The sequence below is a fragment of the Sebastes fasciatus genome, chromosome 4 (assembly GCF_043250625.1).
Source record: "Sebastes fasciatus isolate fSebFas1 chromosome 4, fSebFas1.pri, whole genome shotgun sequence".
In the NCBI taxonomy this organism is placed as follows: Eukaryota; Metazoa; Chordata; class Actinopteri; order Perciformes; family Sebastidae; genus Sebastes; species Sebastes fasciatus.
This window is the reverse complement of record NC_133798.1, coordinates 14,229,034-14,251,913: the sequence shown is the minus strand read 5'-3', so window position 1 is coordinate 14,251,913 and position 22,880 is coordinate 14,229,034. Positions and strand designations below refer to the sequence as shown.

Here is a 22,880-nt window from a genome sequence, read left to right as displayed (position 1 = left end):
GATGTAAATGATGCTGGTGACAGTGATTAACATGACTAGCTAACGTTAGCTTGAGTGGGAGGCTGCTGCAGTAATAGTCATACATTAACGTTATAGCAGCATCAGACTGTCGTCTCCAACTAAATCTCAGCCTATAGATCAAACAGTTGGCTATTAACACGTTGGTTATTTACAGACAACACGTAGACTAACGTGATCCAATCAGATATGTATAGAAGTCTGGATAAGCAATATCTGTCCACTGTGTTGGACGGGGAAGACTGAAGGGACATGACGGCGATCAACGTTCATTTATTAAGGTACGAACGCTCGGGTTCAGGCAAGGTCACAAAATAATTATTAGACGTGTATAAAACAAACGTTAACAAGAGATAGAGCATAAAAACTTGTCAAAATTACAATCCAAACATACAGCAAATTGCATTGAAGTCTAAGGGATCTTTGGTTTTCTTTGACGTTTTGCAAAGTACCCGTATGTGACGGTCTGATGCATAACGGCTAGTTTGGCACGCCCTCAAACGAAACTAGTTTGAGCAGAGCTGGTGCAGAGTCCGAAGACTTTGGTTCGGTAGACCAATCAAGAGCGGGCCAGCTGACCAATCAGAGCAGACTTTTCGGGAGGCGGGACAAGGAGCTCAAACAGAGCGTTTTAGTCAGAGGGTGAAAAGAGGTGCTGCAGCACAGCCGATATGAGAAAAAGTTAAGTGGTTTTTTTAACATTAAAGCATTAAAACATGTTCTAGTAGAAACCCAAAATACAAGTATGAACCTGAAAGTAAGCATAATAGGTCCTCTTTAAACAACAAAGACAACTCTTAAATGAATAAATAAAGACCACACAGGCAAACTTGTACTGTATCAAAACAGTCACAATACATTTAAACAGAGAGAAACCATCATTTTCAACTGTCTCACACTTTTGAGTACAAAATGTTTCACTGACATTTGCTGTTATATGACTCAAATATTAATACACATGAAAGAAACAAAAAATGAAAAGTAGAAACACTTCCTGGATCCATCCAAAGACAAGTCTGAAATATATCAGTTAAGTTACATATTTTCCCCCATGGAAAGAGTTCAGTTCCCAGGGTGAAGAAGTATTATTTACATCTTAACCATAATGTCCCGGCCACAGAGCCAGTGTGACCAAACAGACATATTTTAGAAAAGTCTAGCAATATTTACACACCACAGAGACAAGAGACTCCAAGAGAAAACAAATCCAATCCTCACATTACTGAAAAACAAAAAAAAAGTTCAGCTTTTTAAATACAGGGCATATATTTGTGTTTGCAATGTTTATTTTATGCTGACCAGACAGAACACCAAAAGCTTACATTGCAAACACTGCATATGATGTTAGATGCAAATTATTCCCTTAATTGGATGTCTTTAAATCAAAGCCGGCATTATATTTCATGTGAAAACTATAAGAAAATGCAGCGAGGGCTATCATGTGCATGAGCACAGCAAGGAGACTGAATGACACCTCACTCCCTTTAAATCATTCCAGTGAAAGCAATTTTTGTCCACAAAACGATAATAAATAACCCTTCCCAAAGTAGTTCAACATAAGAGATATTTACAGCTGAAAAGGCGCTAAACTGTAGGGGCATACTGTATATATAGCTGACCTTTGACGATAAATTATGAATGAAATATTACATTATAGTAAAGCTGGAGTGTGCATGAGACTGATAATCTGGTTCCTCTGCCTCCTTTTAGGGCTCCTACTTGCATCTGCAAGATTTCTCCGCGCCCGAAGGAAAACAACCAATCAAAGCCGAGCTGTCTCTGAGCAGCTGTCAATCACTCGTGAACTCCGATCAAACGGTCAAACTAGGCAGCGCTGATCAAATATGAATTAAATATTCTGTTACTGTAATGCCTATTTCTCACCTCAAATGTTTTCAGAAACATCTTGTAGTGTACTGTAAAAGCTGTGAAATTAAAAAGTTTGCTCCGGCCGGTGGGCGGTGCTTGGTTTTGGCTCGCCGGGTCACAAACTTTTTCATTTTCATATTTGATCAGCGCTGCCTAGTTTGACAGTTTGATCAGAGTTTTTTGAATTTTGTCAGTGATTAATGTTTGTTTTCTTTCAAGCACGGTGAAATCTTGCAAATGCCATTAGGAGCACTGGGGAGAAGGATTTTTTTCACAGATTATCTGTCGCTGAGTTCCATTTGAACTGGGAAGTCAGAATATCCGAGTTCCCAGTCGGAAATTTTAACTGGAACGCCCTCTGAAGTCGGATTTACGACTCGGAAAGTCGGAAGAACCTCACCAACCCCGACCGCAAAACCCAAGATGGCTGCTCCGCGCATCAACGGTAAAAAATCTGTAGTAATATACTGTTTATAGCACTTATGTCTGATTTATGTTTCATTAAATCAGCCGTACACACATTACTGTCCAACTTCTATCTCTGGACACATTGTTTGTATATACATAATACCGGAGTAATGCATCGGTATCAACTGGTATTGCTAACAATAGCTAACAGCGGCTAACCTGACTGGACAAACCCGAATTTTCCACCTTGTACTGGAATGCGGTCAGCTCGGGTGTGACGTCATTCACAGCTCCGATTTCCGATTTCCGAGGTAAATGGAACTCAGCGCGCCTCATGAACTACTGTCAGGATATAGTGACAGTTTTATAAAAATAACTTTTTATCATATTTGCTCAAAGTTACGGACTGCTGCTTTAAGATGGAAACATTTTTATCTGAGATTCGACTGGAGCGTCTTGACATGGAAAGATCGCAACAATTCACTCTGGGTAATGGGAATCTCATGTAAAGTAAATGTACTAGTGTGTATATTTTCATATTTACATCTCCCTAACACAGCATTTTTCTGATGGTGGAAAAACAAGTACTGGTAAACAGAAACTCAGGTTAAATGATGCTCTTTTCATTTGTTCTGACTGACTTTATGAAACGATAATTCAAAACAAGGAAAGATTTCTTTAATCTGGTGTGGTGATATGCTGTATGTTATTTATAGCTAGGGGACTGCGGTTTTTACACAGTGCTAAAGTCTGTCTGAACATGACATGACATATTTGTGGTTTTGGTATTTTAATGGGATTAGCATATACAATATTGCCATCCTCATCCTTTTATCGTCCACACCCTGGACGAGTAGAGACTGTTTACAATAAACACATTATTGAATGTATCCAGACTCTTTTGGCCCAGACTGTGCTATCTAGTTCTTAAAATCAAAATGATGTACAACTACTATTCACTTTTTTACAGGACCCATTAGGACTTCACTGGTTCCAACACAGGCTAGTATCTTGGGTGCAAAGGGGGTCCCCAGGTTTGGATTAACCAGAGACACAAAAATATACAACACAGTCTCACGGCAGTTTGTGAAATAGTCACGAAATTTAATCTATTTGATTCTTGGACATAGACACAAATTTCCCTCTTTTTTTGTGACGCTCAGCACGACTTTCAACAATGTATTTTTTGTGCTTTTTCCTACGAATGTCCAGCAACACGTGACGCATGTGTCAATTTCCGCTACAATCTTTTCAAAATAAAACTACTTAGTTAAGTTTAGGAATAGATCGACTCGGTTAGGTTTAGGCAACAAAACTATTTAGGTTTAGGAAAAGATCGCAGTTTGGATTAAATTACCTCCAGAAGTGCCGTAATTTAAGTACGGAAATTACGTGGCAAATAAATCCACTCACGAACGCCGGTCTCCTGGGCAAAAGTCCAGTGTGTTTCGACCCACCCTGACCTGCTCTCTATGCGGCTCTCACTGCTTTTTATATTTCCTGATTCACAATTATGTGGATTACAAACAAATTGATTTCGTGCTGACCATCACGAAATAAAATGTGAAATTCATGTCTATGTACACAAATCAAATACAAAAACAAATTCCACGACTATTTCACAAGCTGCTGTGCGACTGGGCTGAAATATACGTAAGCAGATGTAACCCAGATGTTTACATTTCAAACTGTGAAACAGGCCGAAAAAAGATTCAGATGGCCAGCTGGAGCTTGGTGAGGTTCCTCTGGTGCATGTTGTGGTGTCGCACCAACTCATCGCTCCGGGCAAACTTCTTCTGACAGTTCGGCCACCGGCAGTTAAATGGCTTCTCACCTGAGAGACAAGTGGGATGAATGGACAGGCGGGAAGAGACAGAAGATGGTTTGAAGAAGAAGTGGAGAGGATGGCAATGATGAGTGGTGGAGAAAGTATGAGAGGAAGGATTTAGAAAGGATGGAAGTTGGATGGAATAACGATGAAATCAAGTGGAAAAAAAGGAGAAAATAAGAGAAATATTAGAATATTATGCTGATCATAACCTAAATGGAAAGATTAAATGGACTTTATATAGTGCTGCATCTAATACATAACTGCATAAGTCAAGTAAGAATAAATACATGTTGACATTCCAACACTAGGTTGTAAAATTACTTTACTTATAATGTTTTGCAACAGTGTAAACATCAAATGGATGAAGAAGAAATGGAAAAATAAAAGTTTACGCACTTGTTTTACCTGTATGAGTCCGGGTGTGTGTCTTAAGGTGGTCAGACCGAGAGAACTTTCTCTGACACGTCTCGCATTGGAAGGGTTTAACTCCTAAACACATGTACAGTATGCATGCACACACACACACACATACAGAAAACACATGTTCAACATCACACACACACACACAGAGGGAGATAGAAAAATACAGTAGAGCAGAGGTTTTGCAGGGAAGCCATTCCAAAGTTTGACCAGCCTTTAGCAACTTCATCTGAGGGGAGGTCAGTGTAGCGCTCCACTGTACACAAAATGCAAAACTGTGCCTTTCAAAAGACTGCATCATCCACAAAATGGCTGTCATGCAAACAGCAGAGGAGAGCAAGTGCAAATACAAAGAACTGCAAGGAAATAAAATGAAAATAAATAAAGACAGAGAGACAGATTGAGTTAAACTGATCAAACCTGTGTGTCTCCTCTGGTGTCTTTTGAGCTGGTCGGAGCGAGAAAACCTCCGGCCACAGTCTGTGAACTCACACTGGTAGGGTTTCTCCCCTGGACAAAGACAAAAGAGAGAGGACACAGGCAGTTAGATACAATTTCATTGATGATATGATCACTTCTTTATCCCTGAAGACATCACAGATAACACACACACACACACACACACACACACCTATCAGAAAATTAGGTTTAAACTAGGGCTGTCAAAGTTAACGCAATAATAACATGTTAACGCAAATTGTTTTTAACTTCACTAATTTCTTTAACGCATTGATTGTTAGGTTGTAGCGGGTTCAGTTTTAAAGCTAGGGTGAAGATACTGGTATGAAAGTAGAAAACCTAAAGAATCCATTGGTACCAACTATGTCAAGCTTGTCGCGAAGGAGGCTAAATATCGCTCCAAATTTTGGCAAGGAAAAACTTTTCAAAGGGGTCCCTTGACCTCTGACCTCAAGATATGTGAATGAAAATGGGTTCTATGGGTACCCACGAGTCTCCCCTTTACAGACATGCCCACTTTATGATAATCAAATGCAGTTTTGGGGCAAGTCATAGTCAAGTCAGCACACTGACACACTGACAGCTGTTGTTGCCTGTTGGGCTTGAGTTTGTCACATTATGATTTAAGCATATTTTTATGCTAAATGCAGTACCTGTGAGGGTTTCTGGACAATATTTGTCATTGTTTTGGGTTGGTAATTGATTTCTAATAATAAATATATACATACATTTGCATAAAGCAAGGAAATTTGCCCTCTCCCATGTTGATAAGAGTATTAAATACATGACAAATCTCCCTTTAAGGTACATTTTCAACAGATAAAACAATGTCTGATCAACTTGCGATTAACTATGGACAATCATGCAATTAATCGTGATTACATATTTTAATTGATTGACAGCCCTACTAATAAACCATGCTCACAAGCCAAGAAGTAATTTCTGGCAATAGCAGAGAAGGAAATTGGGACCAGTGGAAACATCACTTAAAACGTTTTTAAGAAGAGAAAACCTTTGAGTGAAGTAAGAACATGTCGTTGGTGACAGTAACTGTGTCTGGAAACACTGGCACAAACAATACAGCTGTCAGTAGTGATATAATAAGTGCAATATTACAGCACATTTTCCTGTTTCCGTTGGTTTCACCTGTGTGTTTGCGACTGTGCATCTGCAGATGAGACAGCTTGAAGTAACGTTTGTTGCATCCTGGGTAGGCACACATGAACGGACGCTTCTCGCTGCTCTCTGACCGCACTATGGCTGGAGCGATGCTGGGCACCCGCCGCACATCCTGCACACACACACACACACACACACACACACACACACACACACACACACACCAAACACATAATTTAAAGCCAAACCACTCAAGGCAAAATTAACAAAAACCCTCCCCGGACATCAATAACTGAACCAGTAAAATGTAATTTAGAAAACAGGCAATTAAATCTGTCCTGTGTGTAAATAAGTGCATGTGATGTGTCTGGCTCGTGGGGATCATTATAATAAAGTGCTCATATATTCATTAGATGGGAATTAGCAGTAAAATGACCCCAGACTGACTGCAGCCCAAAGGGAGCTGTTAGTCACGCCTTTTAAACAGAGCCGCTTCCAGAGCGCCCCATTACAGCCCTGCTGCTCACTGATGACACTGCTGGAGAGGAATAACAGGAATAACATAACGTTATAGAAAACAATCCACATTTACTACATTAGTTCATCTGCAGAATAAATCTAAGTATATTTTCTCTTATTTTTTATGCCTTCTGCCGACCTATATTTCCTCTATTTTGCCATTTGTCAACCCAGTAGGGGAGAGCGGGGTCAGTTGGTACACGTTATTTGGTATTTGGACACCAAATAACCTTCCATTTCTCACAGTCAAACTTGAACAGTAATTAAAATAATTTGATGCCTGAACAGATACAGGTGTCTGCTAACAATTTATCAAGTTTTTTAGAGCCAAACCCAAACTCAATCTATAGCTCTGTTGGCTATAGCGACCACAGAGAATGACGCTTCTCACAGAGTTGTGTCTTTCTCTGCGGCACATTTTTAGAATCAAAACTGCCAAGGTTACCCTGAATTACTATAAAGAGCTAGCTAACACTGTTAACACCGGATCTTCACTTTGATGCAGAGTACTAATCTACACTCACAAGGTTTGTTACTGTGTTCATTTTCAACAGACTGTATATATTGATGGATGACCCATCTACACTTCCTCCCACTGCACAGAAGTGAAGCCTCTTCAATTAATATGAAAAAAAACGATGGAATATGAAACATGTCATAATAATGTGTTGAATTTGTGTTTGAATAATTTATATTATTTTACAAATTGCTGGTTCGTTTATATATTACACAATTTATTCATGGGATGATCTATTTAGTAATAACATATTGATTTAATAATCATTGAACAACTAATCCAGCAGTAATCAAGAGTAATGTCAGGTGTTGCTATTATAGATCAACAAACTGCTGACTGATTGATCTCCCGACAGCAGACTGTTAGAATTAGAATGAAGTTCCATGGCTGTCATCTGTATTTCCTTTGGCAGCGACTGAGAATTAGTGTAATCCCTGTAATAAAAATGACGGAACAAAGCATCACTTTCCTACTCGACCTGTTATCTCACGTTTTAGTAGAGTCTTAAATTATACTTTAAAAAGCACAAGAGTGAGAGTTTGTTTATTCTTTTGCACTGAGCCAGAGCTCTTATGTGTGTTCGTGCAATCCCTTTCTATTAACAGAAGAGAAAAAAAGGGAGCAAAGGAAGAGATGGAGCATGGTGAATGATGAAACATAGGCCCCAATAGGAAAGAAAGAAAGATCTCAAAAAAGTCCTGCTGTGGACTAAGAGCAAGTCTGGAGAATCTCTGCTCCCTGTCCTTTAGAGCTGCTGACAGACAATAATTAAAATCTAATGATTTATTAACATGCTGACCCTCGTATGGAAACTGTATCTTTACCCAGTGTAACCCTACGTGTGTGTCTGTGTGTCTGCTAATGGATTTGTGGAAAAAGATTCCTCTTGGCCTTTAGAGCTGCCTTTTAAAAACCTCTGTGTATGTGTGTATGCAACGTGTTTGTGTGTGTGTCTGTCTGCATGTGTAGGCATTTGTGTGGGTGTGTGTTTGTAAATCTCCTCTGCTACATATCAGTATTTCCTCTCCACATAGCCTGGTCATTGCATCAGGCTCTCCACCACTCACCTCCTTCAAAAATAGGTTAAAAATATGTTATTTTTTCTGTCATTGATGCGTTTTTCCTCCAGTGTATCAGGGTTTTCAGCATGTCTCTTTTTTATGCAAGGGAACCTTTACGAAATGTGTAAAAGTACAATGTGTGTATAGAAACGAGCACTGAACATGAACATTAAAGAAGGTGGCAGACAGAAGGTCTGTATGACCTCAAGATGACCTCTTGACAATGAAAAAAGAAGTAACACGTAGAGACGATGTAGTAGTAGTATATGAGTCCTACCTGTAGGCCCCTGAAGACTCCGACTCCATGTGTGTGTATGCGGTACTGTGTGCTGCAGCTGTACAACATGGGGGTGTTGGGGTCACTGTCGTAGCCTGTTGCATGGCTGCCAACACAGAAAGTGAGAGATGAAAATTAAAAAAAATAAATTAACAGTTAATCTACTGTTTAAGTGAGAAAACCAACACTGTTGTTAAACACTTTGACACAGTTTTGTCCAGCTGTCTCAAAGCCAGCTAGACAAGAACTAGGTGTTTATTCGGTGAAAAATGTTCCGCGCCAAAATATCAAAATTGGAAATTGCGTGTCACTAAATCACTTTACGATCACAGAAACTCACAGGTAAAAAGAAGGTTTGCAGGCAGACGGCTGCCACTTACAGTTGGATGAATGTGAAGCAGACAGACATCATATAACAAGATGCAAGAACATGATTCAATGCCATAAATCCATAGAGTGTAACACACTGGCAGATATATAGAGCATGACTGCTTTTAGGCTGATCATTATTCAAACATGTTCACCTTGTCACATACTGTACAGCCCATAATGCAAAACACAGACCAATCATTTGTACATGTAGTTGGGGGGATGGGACTATATATCCAGCTGAAGCCTGTGGTTGTGTGTGTGGATGCCTCTGTTTATTGTGCATGTTTATGTATTGCGTAAAATATTTGTTCCTAGAGTCTAAACTTTGACCGTTGGCACAAATCTAGATACAAAACCAGCTGGTGCATGTGCAGGAGGAGGTGTTCACATTTAAACTGATATCAGAGACCAACCCGTTCTCATTCCCAACTTGTCACATACGGACGCTCGATCAGGACTCCTTGGCGTAACTTTTCAACGCACTGGGTAGCCTACAACTTGGCGTCACTTAGGTTTAAACAAAACTAGGCCTACTTGATTAGATTTCATTTCAAAATTTCATTTCAAAATTGATTTCGAACATGTAAAATAACAACAAATAAAAAATAAAAAAAAGAGATTGTACAAACAAGTGAACAGCCAGAAAAAAGTAGTATTTACATACAATGAAAAGCATAAGTAAAATAAACTTGATTTAGGAAGAGATCATGGTTTGGATTAAAATAAGTATGTTTGTTATGTAACTTCAGTTAAGTAACCTACGTTACTCGTGACGCAAGTTAAGTACGTTACTTACGTGATGTAAGTTAAAGGTGATCTATACGATATCCAGATCATTAATATAGCAGGAATCAACAATTTGCTATGTAAAGATATAGTGGAGTAATGTCTACCTGAGCAGAGAATGAAGTCTCTCTCCCTCTATGTTTTAGTCAGAGCTTGTCTGTGCTTTGTTGACATAGACAGGCTGGCTGCATGTGAGCGTGCCCCAGTGGCTAGCTCACAGCCACCGCTCTGCACTGCTCTCAGCTCATCATGCCGTCCCGACCGACGGCACCGTTGTGGAAACACAGCACCCATCCTCCGGTTCCCCCCCAGGGTAACACTGTTAGCTCTGTCAGCAGTGATGCCATGGTTTTCACTGTTAGCGCTTTTAGCATGCTGGCTCACCTTTAAGTATTTTACGCGTTGAAATAAGTCAACATTGAGTTTTGGTTTCACACGGGACATGAACAGCAGTCTCCTGGGTAAGAGTTTATATGAGCCATCTATCCATCCCGACGTCCTCCCTACACGGACGGAGTGCCAGAGCAGTTGCTCTGAGCACCTAATATTGCCGCAGATGGGTTTGCATTGGAGATAGTTGAAAGTTTTTCTCATTATCAATGAATCTATTGAAAAATGGGGAAAGTCAAAAAACCAAATACATTAAATTTACAATGATGAGAAAAGAAGCCTAGTAAAAACTAATCTTCGAGAGGCTGAAACCAGAGAGTATTTGGCATTTAGGCTTTGACAAATACTAAAATTATTAATCTAAACTAAAGAAAATTAAATATTAAATAATTTAATAAAATTGTCTTTTTAACAAAAATAAATAGTTTCCTATTGATCAGGTAATTGATCAATTAGACTAATAATTTCATCATTACCTGCTAATAGACACACAGCAATGTGGGACACAAACAGCTTTTAATATTTCCCTCTGACGTAAAGAGCGGAACAAAACCTGCTCTGTGAGACACAGCTGCCAGTGTAGCCTCTCGTATCTTCTTATGATAACACACAGAGAAACAGAAAGCTCTTGTCTATGAAATGTGTTATATTTCAGTCTGTCTAACCAAACGAGGAGGATGGGAGTTTGCATCCTGTGCTGCTGCAGTGGGAATGTACAGTATACGGCCGAGCGGTCATAAGGTGCTCTTTGTCTGCCTCGCTATTTCCATGGACAGGAGGAGAGACATAGAGACTACGTCAGCAGTAGACGTGGACATTAATCACTCTGAATGCTCCTTTACTTATGTTCACTCATTCATATTTTTGGGTATTTTAGTCTGTAGTGGCAGGTAATGTACAAGTGGGGACACCTTAGTTAGGGATCATGGACCTTCCACTGAAACACATTTAACTCCATCACTATAATTCAGGAGGGTGGAAGGTGGTGGTGTTGAGGGGTCAACCATCATCTAACCTGCCATACTGACTAGAACAAGTTTCATAAATGAACATGAATGTGTCCCAATGTCTCCAACATTACAACAAGGCTGCCAGGAAAGTAAAACACAACTAATACCAGGGAATCTACTAATAAATAAGAATGTAAAATAAATGATCTTACCCACAATTCATAGCGGTGTAACTTTATAAATTAGCATGACAAAAAAAAAACATTGACAGAGTCAGCAAGAACAAATGTAAAACAAAAACAAAAACAATCAGATTTATTAAAGTACATAATCATGTAGTCTCACGCTTTACTGTCCGCAGAAACACCGGCAGGTGATGTGTGGTTTAGTGTTTTATGGCACATTTCCACCAAGCAGTCCAGTCCTGTTCAGTTCAGTTCGTCACACATTAGAACGGTAATTTTCACGTTTATATTAGCAAATGTTGTGGACCTATAGAACCACTCCATCCTTGGTACCACCTCAGTCGAGGTTCCAAGCGTGCTGAGCCGATACTAGAAGGTGGAGTTAAAACCCTGCAGACCAGTGATTGGTCAGAGAGAATCGTCACTAGCGCAACACAGGACATCTTAAACAACGTTTTTAAATAGCCAAGCTACCATCAATAGCGACTGCAATTTTTAATTCACCGACCCAGATTTGAAAAAAATGGCAGCCCACAAAACTACACTGTACACTACGCCAGACACACTACGCTGGACACACTACGCCAGACACATTACGTACACTACGCTGTACAATTGCAACACATTCTCACTCCCAACTTGTCAAATACCGCTGCTTGGTCAGTGCCCCTTGGCATCGGAGACCAACGGACCAGGGACGGGATGTCAATATACGCTCGTTACATGCATAGTGTCCTTTCAAAATAAACTTCTGTTTTCACAGAAAGTTATGTTTAGGCAACACAACCACTTAGATAGGGTTAGGAAACAATCATGGTTGCCGTTAACTTCACTGACTAGTGACTGACGATACTAATGATTCATGTGACTAACAACTCATGTGACTCACGGGACTGATGATACCGACGAGTCACGTGACTAACGATTGACGTGACAAAATAAGTCAACGTTATATTTAGTTTCACACGGGACACAAACACCGGTCTCCTGGTTTAAAGTCTTGTGTTTGTTTGACCCATCCAGCACTTCTCCTGCCCTGAATGGACTCTCACTATTAATACTACGTCACTTGCTCCACCTTTCGAATAACGCCGCGGGTGGGTTTACATTGGAGTTAGTTGAAAGCCCGGTTCGTCACATACTGTTGCTGAAGGTTGCCTCCATCCGTCTGTTTCAGATGCCGAGGGGCGCTGGCCAATCGGCGGTATTTGACGAGTTGAGAGTGAGAACGGGTTGACAGTTGAAAGCACAGGTCCTCTGTTTACGGCAGTTTCATGCGCCATCGCTACGGAAATCAGCTGAGCATCCCTCCTATACTGAGGGTGTACTATTTTTAGTGGAAGCACGGCATAGAGAAAAGGACCTGGTGCCAAAAGTGAGTCGAGTCAAGCCGAGCCGAGCCGTACCCTGCAGTGGAAATACAGCTTTAGTGTTTGGCGTGAACATTGGGAACGGGCCTATCTGCTCTCTAAGCTCAACTCCCCTACACTTCCTCTTCCTCATCTCCTGCTCCTTGCCCCATCCCGCATTATCTCCCTGTCTTCTACTGACTCCCTCCTCTGTCTCTTCCTCCTCATCCTTACTACTCCCTCACACCTCCCTTCCCATCTCCCACTCCCCCTCATTGACAGAGTGAGTACAAAGAGTCACACAGAGAGAGAGAGAAACACCACCACAGTCAGAGCTGACCAAGGCCACAAATACTCCATGATATCAGCCTTCTCTTAAAACCTTTTCAGTGCATATGAAAGAGAAAACACAAATGTCTGTGGGCCAAAAGACTCTCCTGTCACTCATTTAAATATAATCAGCAAGCCCAACAACACTCTGATATCTGATTTTATGAGCCTCACTTGCCACCGCAGACACACACATACACACTCACTACTTCTTCACAATGCAGCAGCATCCCCCCAAACACATAGACATTCCTTCTTGCTACCACCCCTTTGTGAACGCGTAGACATACACACACTCACACAAACACATTCATCTGTTAACTATGATGAATGCCTGTTGGCTCAGGGTAGAAAGGCATTTGTGAGCCGACGCAGATGCTGACCAGCCTGCAGCTATGCAGGTCACAATGACATATGTACAGTGCATACTACTGAATGTTTTTAACTCTGTGTGAACGGGGGATGCTGATACTACAGTGATCATCACTAACTGGTTTCTATGTATTTCTGCTTTAATTTATTTAATCCAATATTGATTTTTCTTTACTTTAGGAATGGTGGTGCTGGGCTGTGGTTTTTGTCAATAATGTAGACTGTATATGAAAAGTGGACAAAGTCACCGTGACGTCGGTTTTGAAGCCTCGACTTTGGTATTTTGGCAAGCATATTTTTCCACTCCCATGTTGATAAAAGTATTAAAAACTTATCAAATCACCCTTTAAGGTACATTGAGATTAATCACAAACTATGGACAATCATGCAATTAATCTCAATTAAATATTTTAATCGATTGACCGCCCTAATTACAATATAATCAAAAATAATTCACTCAAGAACTCACCTCACACTGCCCAGCACATATTTGTCAATTTCATCCACTTCCATGAGCTTGTATTCACTTTATATGCAGTTGCTTCTGCTCTAAGAATTGCTTTGTGTTAAGTCTTAACACAATTTTACCTTTGAACTCTGGGATCGTGAGAAGGGCTTTGGTCTTATAGGTTAGACCAGGTTAGGTATATATGTATAGGTATTCTATGGCCTTATTCATTTTTGTATATAGATTTATAACTAATAAAACAAATTCCTGTTATTCATCCTTACTGAAGTCTACCATTCTCTTTATTCAGTTTTTCAAAAAGACAAGTTATGCTTTAAGTTCTTCATTGTTTATTTTTGTCTCTTTTTTGCCACGGGTGTTTAGTTGTCCACAAAGCTAGGTCATACATTCAACAAAAACATGATTCTGATATGTGCTGAATGATCTCAAGCACCAGACTAATAAATACTGCTGATCCAAAACAATAAGCCTGTATAAACTCACTTGTCTACCTACTCTTCAAGTGTCTAATTAAACATCACTGACTGCTGCTGTTGAGAGAGAGAGTGATGTTCCTACCTCTTTATGGTGGAGGCCAGTGTATTGACAGGGTTCCATGCCACACACTCCAACTGAGGGGTCATTTGATATAAATTTTCTCCGCTGTGGAGGGACAAACGTAGAAGAAAAGCTCATGAGCTGTGCAGTCGTATATCCATTTGTGGCTGTGTTGCCTTTTGTTGTCCTCAATAAGAGCACTCTAATGAAAAATGGCAACACACACACACACACACACACACACACACACACACACACACACACACACACACACACCAACGTATACTCATACAACGGTTCGTATGACATTTTACGAAGAAGTTATTCCTCCTTTCTCATTTGTTTTCCTACGAATGCCCAGCAACACGTCAATTTCCGCTCGTTACATGCATAGTCTTTTCAAAATAAACTTCCATCTTCACAGGAAATATCTTCCTTATGTTTAGAGGAAAAAAACACTTAGTTAGGTTTAGGAAAAGATCGACTTGGTTAAGTTTAGGCAACACAAATACTTAGTTAGGTTTAGGAAAAGATCGACTTGGTTAAGTTTAGGCAAAACAATTACTTAGTTAGGTTTAGGAAAAGATCGACTTGGTTAAGTTTAGGCAACAAAACTACTTAGTTAGGTTTAGGAAAAGATCGACTTGGTTAAGTTTAGGCAACAAAACTACTTAGTTAGGTTTAGGAAAAGATCGACTTGGTTAAGTTTAGGCAAAACAATTACTTAGTTAGGTTTAGGAAAAGATCGATTAGGTTAAGTTTAGGCAAAACAATTACTTAGTTAGGTTTAGGAAAAGATCGACTTGGTTAAGTTTAGGCAAAACAATTACTTAGTTAGGTTTAGGAAAAGATCGACTTGGTTAAGTTTAGGCAACAAAACTACGTAGTTAGGTTTAGGAAAAGATCGACTTGGTTAAGTTTAGGCAAAACAATTACTTAGTTAGGTTTAGGAAAAGATCGACTTGGTTAAGTTTAGGCAAAACAATTACTTAGTTAGGTTTAGGAAAAGATCGACTTGGTTAAGTTTAGGCAAAACAATTACTTAGTTAGGTTTAGGAAAAGATCGACTTGGTTAAGTTTAGGCAACAAAACTACTTAGTTAGGTTTAGGAAAAGATCGACTTGGTTAAGTTTAGGCAACAAAACTACTTAGTTAGGTTTAGGAAAAGATCGACTTGGTTAAGTTTAGGCAAAACAATTACTTAGTTAGGTTTAGGAAAAGATCGACTTGGTTAAGTTTAGGCAAAACAATTACTTAGTTAGGTTTAGGAAAAGATCGACTTGGTTAAGTTTAGGCAAAACAATTACTTAGTTAGGTTTAGGAAAAGATCGACTTGATTAAGTTTAGGCAACAGAATTACTTAGGTTGAGGCAACAAAACTACATAGTTAGGTTGGACAACAAAACTACTTAGTTAGGTTGAGGCAACAAAATTAGTACTATTTAGTTAGGCTTAGGAAAGGTTTGTGGTTTGGCTTAATATAACTCAAAGTGGAAGTGACGTTACTTCTGGTTTCTGGTCTCCTGGGCGAAAATCCAGACGATTACGTTAATTACATACAAATTGATTTCTTGGGATATACACAAATTACAGTCCATTATTATTCATAGGTATAGCTACGAACAGTGTTTAAGACCAGCATTCACACACACACACACGCATGCACGCACGCACACACACACACACACACACACACACACAGTTACCTGTGGAGCTGAGGTTAAAAAATGTGCCTCAGACAGACATCAAGAAAGCCAAATTCTCCCATAACAGCCACTTTTCATTTAACACAGCAGACCCCACAATCATTATTCAGACCTGCCTGCCATGTGATTAAATACACTGCCACAAACACACACACACACACACGCACACACACACGCACACGCACACACACACGCACACACACACACACTGGATTTATATCTCTCACCCCCTAACGCCACAGCCCCTCTATCACACCACCTGCCGGCTCGCAGCAGTCTGGACGGGGTAGATGTGGTGCCTGGTACCCTGATCATTATGCAGCTATTATTCTACAGTACAGCAGGGGCACGCAGCCAGCAGAGCACACATGGTATTTCTCCTGACGTATTGTTGGAATGGAGGCTGAGCACAAGATTTAAAGTAATGATCCGTGACATTTTCAAATAAATAAGTGTGCTTTTCTTCTATACTGCTGACTGACGGAACTCATCACTGATTCATCCTACATCCATAAAAGCTCTTAAAGTTTCTTCCCTAAACACCCGAAGTGTGTTACAGTAGGTCTCTCCTGGGAAACCCCTCTGGTTCACAAAAAGCCTGCAGCAGAAATCTAACTATAAAGTGAGGAATCTCTGTCTGTCTTTCACATAGCTTGAGATGAAATCATCCGATCAACTTCACACTTGGCGGGTGTATTGCTCAGGACCCAAGGGAGTGCAGTGTTGAATGTGGTGCAATTTGGCCAGATGTTGGCGCTATAACAATTAACTTACAACCTTTTCACGTCTCAGAAACAAAATTATTTGTTTTGTGGGTCCAGACAAATCTATCCATAAGCCACGCCCATTTGTGTCTAGATCGATTTTCCACCGTTTTGAATTGTGTCCACATCAGATGTTTTGCTACTCCTCCTACAAATTTTGAGCAATCATCACAAAATTTGGTACATAAAATCTCTTGATCAAGCTGGAAATAGTTACTTTTTTGGATTATTGATGTCCCATACAGTTTTGCTATAGCTGGCCCTGAAAGTTAGCTCAAATGCTGTGGGCAGGGCTAATATTACAAAAATGTTATATCTCCTGAACGCTTTGTGCTATAGCGACCACATTTGGTGGACATGTATAGATATGATCCGAGTGAACATGGCAAATTTGGTGCCATTTGGCCAAGCAATTGGCCCGTTTCAGACGGGCACGTGCTCCGTAGGGGCACTGACTGCACTAGTAACAATTAATTTGTAAAAAGAAAAACAGAAGAAGAAACTGGAACCATAGAAACTTTTACCATAAAGAATGATAGTTGCCATGGATGAACAGAAAGAGTGCAACTATGGATATTATTAACAGAAATGCCAAGGAAAAACATTTCATGCCCCTGGATATGCAGCAAGTGAGAGGTGCAGTAAAGGAACACCACTTTAAAAGGTTCATTCACCAAATAAAAAAAACAAAGCAAAACAAACAAATGACCTCAACTTTTGGGTAGGGGTGTCGCGATATACCAGTATTGACGAGACATAACCGTGATATTTAAAAAATTAAATATTGACATCCTGTTAATAATACATGCATTATAATATCATGTCATCAAAGTCATTAGGATTCATCGCCTGGGAACCATGAGTTGTTGTAGGGTGGTAGCCTGTGTGTGTGTGTGTGTGTGTGTGTGTGTGTGTGTGTGTGTGTGTGTGTGTGTGTGTGTGTGTGTGTGTGTGTGTGTGTGTGTGTGTGTGTGTGTGTGTGTGGATTAATAAGCACAGCATGTTTTCAGTTCATGTTGTTCCAGCGGGCCAAGCTGACAGCCTGCAGAGTAAATACAGTCCTGCTGGTACCAGGCTGCAAGATTAGACAACTGACCCAACTCATATGAGTCTTCCCAGCCATATGTGTGTGTGTGTGTGTGTGTGTGTGTGTGTGTGTGTGTGTGTGTGTGTGTGTGTGTGTGTGTGTGTGTGTGTGTGTGTGTGTGTGTGTGTGTGTGTGTGCGTGTGTGTGTGCTGAGCATATATCAGTTATGTTTATGACAAAGAAGACCCTCAGACTTTGGCATGTTTCTGAAAGGCATGTACAGGTAGCACTAGCCTACACTGTAGTGGCAGAAATGGAGATTTTCTTTTATATTTGCAGTTTCTCCCAGTCAAGTTGTGAGTAGTTTGCGTTATGGCCAATACGTGTACATTACGTAACAAGCTTGTTTATATATTTCTTAAAACTGTGCTTTTGGTTCTGGGGTGTGGGAGGAGTAGGGAGGATAGACAGGGATGAAAGGTTAAGGCGGGGTGTGGCTGGAGGTGAGATGAACCGTTTTGGAGGGGCAGGAGTATGACGACATTTTTGGACGCTGTCATAATTTAGGCATCTGTGTGTGTGTGCGTAAATATTTGGTGCATATTTGTTATCTTAGTAAGAGTTTTTCTGTTAATACCTCACAGATGGAATACAAATCAACATTGAATCAGATGAAAATACTTCCATTTGAAAAGCTCAGAGGTGGTCTGCATTCTTTGGGGTGATGATGCTCTGATAAAGTAGAGTAACAAATGTGATCTTTTTCTGTTTATTTTTCCCTCACAATACCTAATAGGCTTTTCCCGGACATTTTGTTACAGTACGAAAAGCACAGGCGTAAATAATGAAGTGAAAGATGGAGAAATTCCATTTAGCTGCTTCAGTTTCAGGGTCCTGGTGTTGTTCATGCTGACTCACTGTCACACTGATGCGGCTTATTTGGACACTTGAATAGAACAGAGCCATAATGTTATTAGTAACACCTGCGTCAAATGTCCAGGGTTTGTCACGGCCATAGACTGTATATAAAGACATACGACGCATCTCCACTTCCTCCCACTGGACAGTAGCGAAGGCAAAATATCCCGGATATGGCAGCTGCCATCTCTGAGCCGAGCGAGAGACTCACAGCTGTCGATCATGACGTGTCACCCCCTTTTTATAGCATCAAATAACTAATTAAAACCAAACTGATCAGAAAAATGAACACTTGAACATACACGTGATAAGAACTACCTAAATGACAAAAAAAACATCTCTGGGAAAAATTTATTTGACGTGTACTTTGACTTTTTAGTTTGTCCCATCCGCTAACATGGAGGAGGCGGGCTTTATGACCTATACTGCAACCAGCCACCAGGGGGGCGATCAAGATGTTTTGGCTTCACTTTTGGGGAGCTGTAATGTCGTCTGTCTTTATATACAGTCTACAGTATGGTCGCGGCCCTTGGCGTTCGATATCGCTGCACAAGGCACCCTTTAGCACCAGTATGAGGGCTTTCCATTAACTATGATGTAAACCCACCCGCGGCAACAGTAAACACTCAGAGAAAGGTATGGTGATATAGATTAAAGAGCAAAAAGACAGACTAAGGGCGGGCAGGAGGGGAGGTGGACGAGTACAACAAACACAGGGCTTTCATCCAGGAGACCGCTGTTCGTGTCCCGTGTGTTAAGTTTCACTTTCATGTTACAGTCAGCTGTTCATCTGTGTCCTGTGTTCACAACGTTCAGTTTCATTTTCACTTCACAAACGTTGCCATTTTAAGCCCAACCATGTCGTTTTTCCTAAACCTAACTAAGTGGTTTTGTTGCCTAATCCTAAAGTGACGCCATGGGTAACTATAGCGGCGCCGAGGGGTGTGACATAGTTGCCGTGTGTGACGGGTGGGACAGAGCGACCCATCAGTGGAATCAAGGTTGGTCATAGCCGTGGTTTCTCAGTAGACAGCAGTGTGTTGAGTGGAAACATTCCTGTATAGCATTCCAGTCATTCATCTACTGCAGCAAATCACAGACTGTTTTGAAGAACGGCTTAATGTGACTGAACTGCAGGCTTTTACTCTATTTTATCTAATTATTTATCTAAAACATAATTAGAAAACACTGTCATAGCTTGACAAACTCGATTGTTTAGCAGACTAGAAATGTTTTGAGATTTGATTTTGAGAGCTGTATCAATCTCAATTTATTAACATCATAAAAGATTTGGTGACGCACTATACTGTAGCTCTCCCTGCAGAATATCTGGCCTACAGTGTTATTAATTGTATGGGTTAGAGCAGGGATTTTCAAACTTTTTGGGGCCGGGGACCCCTTACAAGGGATAAAAGGACCCCTTCATTATCGTGACAGCAATTAAACATATGGCAAACATACAAATATGGCAAAACAAAGAGTGGGAAAAAGAGAGTGGACTTAGAGATTCGCCACCAAGTTGGGCGTAAGTGTGATATAGGAGCACATCATGTTGAAATTTAAAAATTCAATTAAATGTTAAAATTTTTAAAATTTAGTTAACAAAAAATGTAAAGTTACAAGCTAAAAATTAAATACAAAAATGACATGAAACTTTTAATTTCTTTAAGTTTATAACAAGAAAAATTTAAAGTTACAAGCTAAAAATAGATGCAAAAATTAAATGAAATGCATGCGATCCAAAATAAATGGCATATATATGAAGTGATTAAGTGGCCGCCTCTCTCTCTCATATTGTGGTAGGTAGGTAAGGTCGCTTGTTTGGGGCTTTTTAGGGGGGGGAGTTGCTTCTTTTGGGCTTGTTTCTATGGACCTGTTTGCTTGTTTCTCTCGCGAGATCTGGCAACATTGATATAGCCTACATTTCAAGTAAAAACTTTCAGCAAGACTGACATAGTCCTAATAAACCCAGACGTTTAAATTCAGTCTACAGCTGACTGTCAGTAAGTGCTTCAACTTAAAAATAATAAACTGTTGCTGTGTGTCACAATCATATCAGAGTTTCTATTGGCCCAAAGCTAACGTGGGTGGTAGTAATGGGCACAATATGCTTGTTTTATTGGCACTAATGGTCCCAATCTGTAGATATGCACGTTTTAATGATTCAGCACAATTTTATAATTTATAGCAAATTATTTTGTGGACCCCCTGACAGAGTGCCTGGGGGTCCCCGGACCCCACTTTGAGAATCACTCAGTTAGAGAATACAGCACTACAAAACTACAGTAGGGTAATGTTGAGTTAAACTTGGGTAAAATGTTGCTGAAAATAAAGAGAGTGCTGCTGATCTTAAAACCAGAATATCGATATGAAAAAAATAACAGTAATAAACTCAAAACCTTTTGAAAGGCACATTTTTCCTGGCACCATCAGTACACATCACGTCAAAGAAAAGACCAGTGTTGAATGAAAAGAGTCAAAAAATGATGATTGGTCTGCATACTTCTGTCACTGGCAAGCAGAATAACTTGATTTATGATATTTTTTGAATATTTTCCGATCCATAAATCAACCCACTTTCCTTCAGAACTTCCTGACACTGTTAGTTTACTTCCTTCAGTGGCACTGTGACTTTCGTAGGTATCCGTGAACTAGAAAGCTATACTCATCTACATATAAACAACATCTAAAATTGGAAATTTGGGATCCACGCTTCTCATGGCAGAGTTATCATAAAACCAAGTGAAACAAAGAGAATAAAAATCAGAGAGGAAGTGGTTATGGCAGACAGACCTGTCCTGAAGGTGAACATCCTGTTCAACACTGCATCCTGCTACCTTTCACTGAATTACTGTTGGCTGACGCGGAAACAATCAACAATGGTTTCTGAAACATTTCCAGATTTATCTGTTGCTGTTTGTTTATTATAAAAATAGATTTGGAAGAGAGCATGTGTGCCATGCATGTACAAGGAGTGTGTGTACGTGTGTGTTACCTGTTGTAAGGGTTCCTCAGCAGCAGAGCCTGGCTGCCTGTACAGCTGTCTGAAGGTGTGTGGCATCCATAGACAGGAGGAGGTACGGGATACTGCTGCTCAGCTGTAGTGCATGGACACACACACACACAGACATATTATATAATGTGTACAAATTAGGGCTGTCAACCGATTCAAATAGTTATTCGCGATTAATCAAATGATTGTCTATAGTTCATCACAAATTAATTATGTGTTCAAAATGTACCTTAAATAGAGATTTCAAGTATTTAATATTCTTAACAACATGGGAGTGGACAAATATGCTGCTTTATGTAAATGTATGTATATATTTATTATTGGAAATCAATTAAAAACTCAAAACAATGATAAATATTGTCCAGAAACCCTCACAGGTACTGCATTTAGCATAAAAAATATGCTCAAATCATAACATGGCAAACTCTAGTCCAACAGGCAATAACAGCTGTCAGTGTGTCAAGTGTGCTGACTTGACTATGACTTGCCCCGAACTGCATGTGATTATCATAAAGTGGTCATGTCTGTAAAGAGGAGACTCGTGGGTACCCATAGAACCCATTTTCATTCACATATCTTGAGGTCAGAGGTCAAGGAACCCCTTTGAAAATGGCCATGCCAGTTTTTCCTTGCTAAAATTTTGCTTTAAGTTTGGAGAGTTATTTAGCCTCCTTCACGAGCTAGTATGACATGGTTGGTATTAATGGATTCCTAGGTTTTCTAGTTTCATATGATGCCATAATCTTCACTCAGCTCATCTTTAAAACTGAACCCGCTACAACCTAAAAGTCACAAGTTGCATCAACGTAATAAAGAAATTAGTGGCATTAAAATGAATTTGCGTAACATGTTATTATGGCATTAACTTTGACAGCCCTACAAATGCATTTGTTCCCCTGTATGCACCCATAAAGGCTGACAATGAAGGTAAACTCATCCATGACTCACTCAGAGGAGATGTTGTGTTTAAACTTCCTCCATATCTCATCTCCTTTTAAACTCTGCCCTCCCTTGCCCTCTCCTGTTTTCCCCCAATTTTTAGACAGTTTCTTCTACGAATAAAGACCCTCTCCGCTTCATGTTTCTCTCTCTGAGCTTCCCCGGCAGTGTAGTGAATGGCTCCCTCGACATTTCTCTACATTCCAAAATCCCTCCCAGCTCCGATTCTCCCAGTTATTTTTGCCGTAAAACAAATCGGCAGAAATTTACAGCGG

The 22,880-nt window shown here is 40.0% G+C and overlaps 1 protein-coding gene across 7 annotated transcripts in view; it reads right to left on the bottom strand.

Annotated features, from left to right (window-relative positions):
- Window positions 1-848: 848 nt before the first annotated feature.
- The window catches only part of wt1a (WT1 transcription factor a), a 31,600-nt gene continuing 9,568 nt past the window's right edge, over window positions 849-22,880 (bottom strand). The window contains exons 3-9 of one of the 7 annotated variants that reach the window (XM_074632169.1): window positions 21,649-21,751; window positions 14,260-14,343; window positions 8,499-8,604; window positions 6,152-6,296; window positions 4,967-5,056; window positions 4,532-4,615; window positions 849-4,129 (exon numbers count right to left, since the gene is read on the bottom strand). In XM_074632169.1, the coding sequence (XP_074488270.1) occupies window positions 4,008-4,129; window positions 4,532-4,615; window positions 4,967-5,056; window positions 6,152-6,296; window positions 8,499-8,604; window positions 14,260-14,343; window positions 21,649-21,751 (734 nt within the window). In that variant the 3' untranslated portion in view covers window positions 849-4,007. Of the gene's footprint in view, window positions 4,130-4,522; window positions 5,057-6,151; window positions 6,297-8,498; window positions 8,605-14,259; window positions 14,344-21,648; window positions 21,752-22,880 lie in introns of all 7 variants that reach the window. The other 6 variants (XM_074632168.1, XM_074632165.1, XM_074632166.1 and 3 more) reach the window with 6 other exon arrangements.